At 48.6% G+C, this 10,045-nt stretch overlaps 1 protein-coding gene across 1 annotated transcript in view; it reads right to left on the bottom strand.

Moving 5' to 3' along the window:
• The window catches only part of SETD2 (SET domain containing 2), a gene marked incomplete at both ends in the record, with an annotated part of 41,438 nt that overhangs the window by 3,092 nt on the left and 28,301 nt on the right, over nucleotides 1–10,045 (bottom strand). Inside the window, 5 exons of the mRNA XM_009697217.1 lie at nucleotides 423–557; nucleotides 1,462–2,137; nucleotides 5,421–5,601; nucleotides 5,763–5,768; nucleotides 5,922–5,967. Of these exons, the coding sequence (XP_009695519.1) occupies nucleotides 423–557; nucleotides 1,462–2,137; nucleotides 5,421–5,601; nucleotides 5,763–5,768; nucleotides 5,922–5,967 (1,044 nt within the window). The remainder of the gene's footprint in view (nucleotides 1–422; nucleotides 558–1,461; nucleotides 2,138–5,420; nucleotides 5,602–5,762; nucleotides 5,769–5,921; nucleotides 5,968–10,045) is intronic.

Raw genomic sequence — 10,045 nt, 5'->3', positions numbered from 1 at the left:
AAATACCACCAAGCAGCCACTCGACCGCACCCCAAGCTTGGCATACAGCCACTTTGCCAACCGTGCTCTTAAATCCTCCATGGCCGATGCCAGAACCACCATTTCTCACGGAGGGGTTTCAGCAACGAAAGCAGGTCACAGAGCTCCCACGTGCCCACCCATAGGCAGCGTTCTCAGATGTGCTGGTAGTAAAGCCCAAACACAACAGGATCTGGGCTCAAAACCCCCAAAAAATGTGTCTGATGTGCACATCCAGCCTGGAGAGCAGCATCCCCAAGGGTACCAGCGTGCTGCCGCATGGGAAACTCCTCTGGCCGGTACCACCGATGCTTTCACAGCATCCAGAAGCCTTGGGGAATCATGTGAACCCAAAACAGATGTAGACGAACGTTCCCCAACCCTTCTGACCCACCAAGCCTTACCTGCTGGATGGGCTGAGGCTGCCCGGCTGCGACGATCGTAGTTACTGCTGTCGGTGGCTGCACTATGACTCCCTGCGGATGAGCCGTGTAAATCTGTTGGCCCTGGATGTACTGGAGACCTGGCTGGGCGTAACTCTGAAACGAAGCACGGGGAATCACAAGTCAAGCTTGCTTTACCAAAAAAACCTTTCCTGGAGGACACAGTACAGCTTCCCTAACTGGGAATCAAACAGCGAAGGCAAGAAGAGGATAATAAGTCCTCAAGGACTAGAGGAAGGTAACATCCAAACCAAACAGCAATGACCAGTGACTGAAGCGGGGTTCAAGCAAACGATCTTCGTATGTGACTGGCCTATTTGCTATCCCAGGAGCTGTACCATCGCCTACGTCTCGCTTTTAGGAAGAACTAAGCATTGGCAAGATGCTCAATGCCGATACCCTTGGTAATGAAGACAAAGCGCAAGGTGAAAGCACTTCAGCATGGCCATTTGGAGCTCCAGGCTGAGCCCAATGGAAGGGGACGTGTAATTCAGAGAAAACAGATAAAGAAGGTTGATCTGTTGGGTTTTTTGTTTGGTTTAAGTCATACAAAAGCTGGCACCTCCAGACCGTGCTTCCAAAATCAACAGAAGGCGAGCTCACACCTCCGTGTTTTACTGCTTACCTGGTCAGCGACAGGGGAAGCTCTTACCCAGAAATATCCATTCACCAGAATAACCAATCAAGAAAACCACATAACTTTCATAAACAGGTTAAAAGTCATCCCTGCAAGCTGTAAACTCCTGCTTGGCCTCAACAACTACAAAATATGGCATCTGTACATGGGAAAAACCCTGCCTAAATTTGCTTTTCTCACACTCTTGGCCACGAAGCTATCTGAGAAGCGCTACTGGAGCTTAATATTAGAGCAAAGTAGGATGCTCTAATATTAAAGAGCACTAGCAAAGAGTGAGCAAATAAAGTGTTTTTCCTGGCTGCAGGCCGGTACCCTTCGTCTCACGGGTGTTTCATGCCGTGCCTTGTCTGAAATGCAAATTACCTGCACAATCGGTGGGGTCGTCTGCGAGTAGGGGGATGTCACACCGTAAACGGTCTGACAGGTCTGTCCTTGGTAATATATGGCTGGTTGGGACTGGGCTGGTGAGTACTGCTGTTGTACCGCTACAGTCTGCTGGCTGGAATCCCACACCCCATAGCTCTGGCTCTGCACCGGTCCCGGTGCGGCCACAGGCAGGACGGCAACGTTGGTTTCTTGATGGACCACGGTATCGCTTTGTGCTACATACTGCGGAGTTGTAACCTCCATCGTCGTTGCTACATGTTGGACTACTGGTACCGGCTGAGGAGTCGTTAAGGTTGGTTCTACCGTGTGCCCAACTAAAGTCTGCGGGTGCTCGTACGCCGCCGGCGAGCACATCGAATCCATGGTGGGTGTGGGCAGCAGCACCTTGCCAGCGTTGGGGTTGCTGGGGTCTACGTAGGCTTGCATGGGGTAGCCAGGCGGGTAGCCGATAAAGCTGTGGTGGGGCGTGCCGTAGCCCATGGAGTCGTAGGGCAGGGGGGACGTCATCCCCAGGTTTTGTAGTTGCTGTTGTTGTTTCTGGGCCTCCCGCTGGGCGACCTCCTGCTCAAAGAGCTTCCTGCGTTCCTCCGTGGACAGTTTGTTGCGATCCTTAAGCCGGACTTTCTTCTTTGAAGATGCTGGCGTGTCATACCTGGGAGAGAAAGAAAAAAAAAAAAGGCTTTGTGAGACCTCAGAAACCTGCAGGTCCAGGACTCCAGCAGCAAAAGGGCCACCATCGTTGGTGGCAGACCTAGAGGGTGACCCAAATGCCCAACAGTAGCATCAATTCCTAAAAACATTCGTTGGTTTTCAGTTGCTTGATCAACCCTGGCAACTCATAGAAACACCGGCTGGGCCCCCCACCACGTGCAAGCAGCCAGGGCAGAGGATGAGCTAAGTGGTCCCACTGGATTTACCAACTTCAGTTCGCTGTGGAAGCTAACGGAGACGCAAAGATGCAGCAGAAATAGTCTGGAGGACCTGCCAGGCAGCACTGAGATACCCGGCGAGGGGAGGCAACATCTCCAGGGTCAACAGGGAACCCAAGGAGAGGGCAGAATAAGCAGTGTGCCCCCCGAAAAGGCTGAGTACCCGCGCTGGAGACCCTCTGCCATGGTTTCCCAAAGCAGGACCAACAAAGAAGGGGTTTGGAAGAGGCTCTCCAAAGAGAAAGCGGCGGCTCACACCACAGCATCTTCACCCCCAAAGATGAGGGCAGCTCAGCGATGGGGAAAGCACCCCATCTTTCTTCTCTAAGGGCCCCCCCGGGCCGGCAGAGCTGCAGACACTGCGTGCTTGCAGACATGACAAAGAACGAGGGAATGACAAACAGCACGTTTCTGTTTAGAGTTACGCTATTTACTAGACCACAGATTCAGCTTAAAAAATAATAAAGTGTGGATGGTTTTTTTTTAATTCTTTTTTTTACAAATAAGAATTCTCATCCTGAGACGCAGAGCAGCTGGAGGGATTTTTCCAAGGAGTTGGGGTTAAAAACAAAAAAGAAAAAAAAAAAGCCTAAGGACTTTGATCAGACCTCAACCATGGAAAATTCCAGATCAAAGGCGGGTATTTTAGAAGTTATGAGTGTGGTAAAACGGGGATTACAAGCAAAAATGCTTTGCAGCCCTAATATAATGGATTCTACAAAGGATCCAGTATATTCTCTATATATTCAGTTTATGTTCATGCGTTCCATTTACATATCAAAAGCACATTGCTACCAACAGATACACTTAAGATGTTTTCTCGCATTCCCAGAGTAGCTGCAAGGATCTGTTAATGTGAACCTTATTGACGTGAAGAGCTCCATTTCAATAATTACAGTCCTTTCTGGTACTGCCTGGAGAGTTTACACAAGAGGCAGCCGGCGTGAAGGGATGGGCAGATGAAAATGGAGGGCTTAGCGTAGAGCAAGCCAGCGATGCTCTTGTATTTACTCTGTTCCTCTCTCCACCTATTTTATTATTTTGTCTTATTAAGTCCTTCCTATAACAAAGGGGAACAGCCAAAGCGGGGAGAGCATCCCCAGAGAAGGACGCCAGCACCCCAGTCCTTCTCCCGGCCAGCTGGCGACACGGATGCAGCTGCAGGAGGCAAGAGTCAGAGCAGGCAACTCCTCGCCCGCAAAAGAGCTTGTTCTGTTTAAAATAACACAAAAAATTAGACTGTTTATTCCATCCTTCTTCATATCTCTCGACACACCACCATTACTCAGCTCCACTTCTAACTCTGCGATGTTACCATCCTCCAAATGGCTAATTGCAGTAGCACGGATTTACATTACAGTATTACAAATCTACGTCTTAATTTTTCACCCAGATGTTTTAAACTTTCCCAGCACAGCTCAATACAAGGACAAAAGTTTCCTCGTCTGGCTGACTCACCACCAATTGTTCCCTAATTACTAAGTGGCTTTAGATCCTATTAAAGAGGGACAACAGAAAACTGACTTCTTTAAAGGAAATTCCTTGGTATTCTTACTGCCTTTAACATGATCTAAAGTCTCCCTGAAATGCAAGACACGTAATATTTTCCTTCTCTTAATTAAGAACCAACTTTCGAGGGAGAAAAACGGGTATCTGGTAACAAGAAGCTGCCGATTCACGTGCAGCCCTGCCACCACCATCCCCTCCATCGCTCCTCCGGCCCCGGGAGGGTTCGGCTGTGCCCGGTTGGGGAATAACCCTGGGAGTCGGCACAGGTTCGGGTGCTCTAAAAGCGATGGTCTGAATCTACAGGAAAAAGAAAAGAGAGCTTTGGGTGGCTCCAGGGTCGTTGCGCTGATCCGATTCTCACTTAAAATCTGGGAGAACAGCTAGTAATTAAAAATATTTTCTCTTACTGCTTGTTCCTTGAACTGGCCAACTCATCAAGACAAAAGACATCTATGTTTCAGTTATCTGGCCCTTATCTTTACTCTTCTAAACACCCATGCCACCAGACCTGGTCAGCAGAAGTATTTCACGTGGAAGGGCACAACTCACGCTAGTACAACACAAATTGGTTGCTTTTAATTTCTATTGTTATCTTCAGTATCCGTGCACACTGTAATTTAACTTTCACTGGAGCTTATAGACTTCATGCCTTGTTTCCCTAGACAACCTGTGTTTAAAAATCCTTTTTTTTTTTTTTTGATAAGATGTAAGTCAATTTGAAGTCCCCACACTCCCTTTTATCCATCACTTGCAAAACATACGCAGGGTAGGTGGGAATCCATCGGGCAACAGTGCATCCACAAAAAAACCCCACAAAGTAAAACCACCGCAAGGTCTTTAAAACTGAAGAGACATCTTCTCAACCATTGCCAGGGGAAGGCAGGAGACACGGCACCGGCTTGGCGGGGTCTTACCTACCTGGAGCACTTTCCTTGCTCTCAACAGTTTTGGGGGATATTCACTTGGTCAAGGATGTTGTTTTGTGTTAGAAATCCTGTTTGGCTTGGGCACTGCTAGCTCTTGGGCAGGTACAGGCTCGGTCTAAGTTTCGGTTTAGAACAATGCCCAAGTGCACTGGGGAGAGGTGGAGTAGAAGAAGGGAATGGTTTTGAAGGACTCAGAAGATCTCTTTGCATTAGGAGGGCTACATCCCTAATTTCTGTGCGAGAGCTGGATATAGCTTCCCTCGTCACCCATCTAATTCCCAAAATGTGCCTTAAGATGAAGGTTTGGTTAGGTTTGGTTTGGTTAGGTTAGGTTATCCGAGAGGAGAAGCCACCTAACACCGAGAAGCCACTCAACTCTAGCCAGGGAATGTGTCTCACCACGCACACGGGATTCCTCCAGGAGACAATCTCCTTCCTCATCCCTGAGTGTTTTCAAACACCACCAGGACTATTTTTCCCAGAGTTTTTAGCCAGGAGTACCGCAGATCTGACGCTCCCAGCCCAGCAGTCAGATCCTCAGCCCCGCCACCACTGCTGTCAGACAACTTGCCTGTCCTCCGGCCTCTTCGTTCCCCGCTCGTATGCCGAGGACGGAGGGGACAACGAGTCTCTCCGTCTCTTCTTCTCTTTACTCTGGCTCTGCCTCTCGGGATCCCGCTCTCTGCTCAGGATGGGGTTCTTCGGAGTAGGAGTCTGATCCCTGTGGCCGGCTGTCTCTCTCCCACGGTCAGCTGTTAGGGAAAACAGGTAAAAGGGAGAGAATTTTTATAATTCAGAGTATTTCTAGCTTCCCCCTCTTGCAGTTTCAGTAGCTTCTGTTAGTCAACAGAGTCTTCATTCAAACAAGTCATAGGTTGCCCCGTATCAGCCTCAGGGCTACAGCTCCCATCACTCACTGCTTACATTATCTTCCCTGCTTACAGGAGCTGTTTTCAAGGAGTAGGAACGCTGAGCTACAAAGGCAGAACATCTCTGGACATCCCAGACTGGAAAAATTAAGTGGTTTCATAGGAGCGGAGTGATAGATGGGAAAACGTTGAGTACATACCACTGTTCTCCTTTTCTGCTTGACTCTTCTTCGGGATCCGGTACACCTCCTGCAAAGCAAGCCACAAGCAGGGTCAGAGTTTCAGCTACTCATAAGAACAACCCCAATATCTACAGGGCTGTAACAATCATAACACGGCGCTAACAGTTTAACAATTCAATCATAATTTTAAAACAAAGAAAAATGTGTCTTTTGAAGCAAAGTTTTGCTTTTAGGCAAATTATTGCGGTGCTTTCTATATATTGCCTCTGATCAGCGTTTCGTGTTTGATGAGTTTAGGTGCCTTTTTGGACCAAGTGCTGCAGGATCTAAGCTGGCCATCCCACCCACGTGCTACCAGCACCTGAACTTGCAGCTCTGCTGGAATAGCAAATAAACAATTTTTCCAATCAAGCAAGCCACCCTCCAGGTGCAAAACTGTGCTTTGCCCCTTATTTTGTCAGCCCTGGTGTTCCCACAGTGACCACAGCCAGCACAGATCCCAGCTGGGTCTTGGTTTATCACGGTGTCTAAGGCCACCGATCCCTGTCCTGGCAGAGCTGAACACGGGCATCTGACCTGTCCTCTAATGACACCGTGGTGACGTGTCTACCACCAGCGCCTGAAGACCTCTCGTTGTACCCGTCCCGGTCTTCAAGGCAGTTTTAGGTAGTCCTGCGAGGAGCAGGGAGTTGGACTTGATAATCCTTATGGGTCCCTTCCAACTTGAGATATTCTGTGATACCGTGATTCTGTGACAGCCCCAGTTTCACCACATTGGAGAAACAGAGATGGGGTCCACCACGCTCCCCACGACGTTCCCCAGATTCAATGTTTGATGTTGGGGCACCCTGAGGGAAATGAGCAGGAGGTCATCTCCGAGGTCTGAGCTGAAATCCCTTCAACCAAGCATGTATTGAAGGCTGCTGAGATCAGCTACCAACACCCACCACCCCTTCTCCTACAGCAGCCAACTCCGCACCCTGCCGCTCATCCAGCTGTGGGGTCCTCAGCACAAGAAGGACAGGGACCTGTTGGAGCGAGTCCAGAGGAGGCCACGAAGATGATCCGAGGGCTGGAGCACCTCTGCTGTGAGGACAGGCTGAGAGAGTTGGGGTGGTTCAGCCTGGAGAAGAGAAGGCTCTGGGGAGACCTCAGAGCAGCCTTCCCATACCTAAAGGGGCCAGCAAGAAAGGTGGGGAGGGACTTTTGACAAGGGCCTGGAGTGAGAGGACAAGGGGCAAGGGTTTTAACTGGAAGAGGGAAGATTTAGATTCCTGGTGAGGGTGGTGGGGCAGTGGCACAGGCTGCCCAGAGAAGCTGTGGCTGCCCCATCCCTGGAAGTGTTCAATGCCAGGTTGGATGGGGCTGTGAGCAACCTGGTCTGGTGGGAGGTGTCCCTGCCCAGGGCAGGGGGGTTGGAACGGGATGGGCTTTAAGGTCCTTTCCAATCAAACCATTCTGTGGTTCTTTTTTATATCAAGCTGTACCACCCGCTGAGCATCAGGCAGGGGGATGGCCCCTGGCAGAAGCATCACATCCCAGATAACCTGCAACTACCACAGAAACTCACTTTTCCCACGCATGAAGCAGCCTCCCTGCGCCCAGCAGCCTTATTTCTTTGGCTAAGAAAAATGTATTGATATTCTAGCTATATAAGACAAATAAATTCTGAGCCTCACATTTCGGCCTAAGAAAATATATTTTCCTTTGGTGAAATAAATGAAAGTATAAGAAATCCTGTTGTGGTCTGTTCACAAGACACAACCACTGAAGAAGTGCTGCTGACGGTTAAAAAGAAGTGATTTTGGGCAAGATTTTCTCTTTTTTTTTGAAATACTTTTGCTTTTCTGCGGAGCCTGAACACAAGGCAGCAAACCCGCGTGGTCTGAAGCACCTGCAAATACGCTCCTGCAGCACCGAGGGAATTCCCCGTTAAACACGCTCGGGCTGTTACCCATCACTTGGAGCATTTCTGACCTTCTGATGTCCAAATGGAGCACGACTCCTGGCACTAAGTCAGGTATTTCAAACCAACCCCTGTTTCTTCTGCCCATATTTCAAGGCAGGTCATGGTTCAGATGCCTGAGCAGCACCCAGCTTAGCTCCAAGCCTGCTGGCAGAAGAAATTAGGGACAAGAGAGCTTATCCCACGAGGCTTACAGTATGCAGCTGCTTTTTTAACCAGGTTTTGGGTGCCTTGCAAGGGTCTTTAGGGCATCCTCTGAGCACCTCCTTTAATTAGCCGGTCTGATCTTTAAGTGCACTGCGTTAAGCCCCCTCTCCGTGTTTACTTTCCATTGTTATCATTGGCACCCCCTCGCCCACACCACTGTTCCCCAAGGTTTCTACCCACGCTCGGTCGATCCCAAACGCCACCGACTCGGTCCCCTGCGCTGGCCTCCTGGGAGGAACCAGGCCCTTAACCCAGGATGACGGCGGGGTCCGCAGCCACAGCCACGTCAAGAGATTCCTAAGTAAAGGTGATGCTTTGCAATGGGAAACTACACGAGATGTAATAGCATTTTTAATTATTTATTGCTTTTTTGATCCGTCGGCAGCCCTGGGGTTATGCCTCTTGCTCCGTGCCTTGTTTGCAACTCCAGGCAGAGACGGCACCGCAGGAAGAAAGGGAAGAAGAGAAGCCTCAAAGAGAGCAAGCGCAGAAGAGTGCGTTTTGCTAATGCAATAGGTAATCCTTTGCAACTTGAGCCAGAAACCATTTCTCATATATATATGGATGGCACGCTACATGTTGCTGAACCCTAAAAGCCACGTGAGCAGGAATAATTCATCAATACTGTCCCACGAACTTAATAAAACGGGACAGGACTTGGGAACGAAGATTAAAACTTCCCTAGGGTCCTGGTCTTGCAAATGCTGGGACTGGGACGGCTACAGCTCAGCGCAGCATCCTTGTTAAATGCCACTGGATTACGTGGCAACAATTATTTCGCTGTCATGTTAAGCGACCGCGCATCACTACGGATTACAAAATGAGTTTTATTAGCGCCACCGTGGTTTCGGTTGTATTTTTAATCGCAATGTTCTGACACTCAACGTGTAAATGACATTTTATCATATTAGCGATGCTAATGATCCTACTGCGCACAGAATGTATCGGAAGGTTTTACAGCTTTACTGGCTGTCCGAGTGCTAGTAGCTTGGAATAAAAAGCTTGGGGTTTTTTAATTCCAGTTTGTACCAAGCCCTTGCGTTCTTCCCTTCCTGAAGTAATAACAAGAACACCCAGTTATTTGAAGGAGAATGTGACGAACCAGCGATTTTCTGCCTAAATACAACCGGTACGGTCAGGCAAAAGGATATAAGACCAAATAAACCAACTATGAAAAACCAGAGAAAGAAAATGTGGGGCATCCCTGATGGAGGCTGCAGCCGCACCCCAGAAAAAGACAATTAATTCATAAAAGAGATACTCAGCGCTATGCAAAGAAGCTGTTTTGGGGCAGTGTGCTGAGATCCTGGCTTTCCCAGGGCAGGATTTGTGCTTTCCTAGGTCAGGAAGTGGAGCAAAGCCAAAACCTCGGCGAAGCCACCTCTCCAAATCCACAACCATCAGAGCCTCCAAACGGCATTAATTCTTCGCACTCGACGTGATGTCATATTCACTGATCATACTGAGATGCCTCGGGGGAAAAACACTGGGGACCTTCCCTAGACCGTGAAAATATCCTTTAATTTAGGGCACGGATGAGGGAGAGGGGAGAAAAAGATGTATTACACTGTTACCGGGGGAGTGAAGCCTGCTTCTAGTTGGGTATTTAAAGCTTCCCTATGCTCAGAAATATGAAGTTTTACCTCAACTTGACTCTCAACCTTATATAGCTTTCATTTTCTAAATAAAATCCCCCTTGGTTTTTTTAAAACTGGTTGGAAATTAATTGACTGGCCCGGTTGCACCAGATTGCATCACTCGTTAGCAATGTGTCCACCTCCAGCACTGGATTTAACGAGAGCGCCCAGGTTTGAGAATCCCACTTTTATTGTGGTGGGGAAAAAAACCATGTGCCCTGTGGGCTAAGAAAATATATTTTCCTTTGGTGAAATAAAAGAAAGTATAAGAAACCCTGTCGTGGCCTGTTCACAAGACAAAACCACTTCAAAAGTGCTGCTGAAGGTTAAAAAAA

Source organism: Cariama cristata, unplaced genomic scaffold (genome assembly GCF_000690535.1).
Source record: "Cariama cristata isolate BGI_N322 unplaced genomic scaffold, ASM69053v1 scaffold913, whole genome shotgun sequence".
NCBI lineage: Eukaryota > Metazoa > Chordata > Aves > Cariamiformes > Cariamidae > Cariama > Cariama cristata.
The sequence above is the reverse complement of the archived record's forward strand: the minus strand, read 5'-3'. Positions and strand labels throughout refer to the sequence as shown.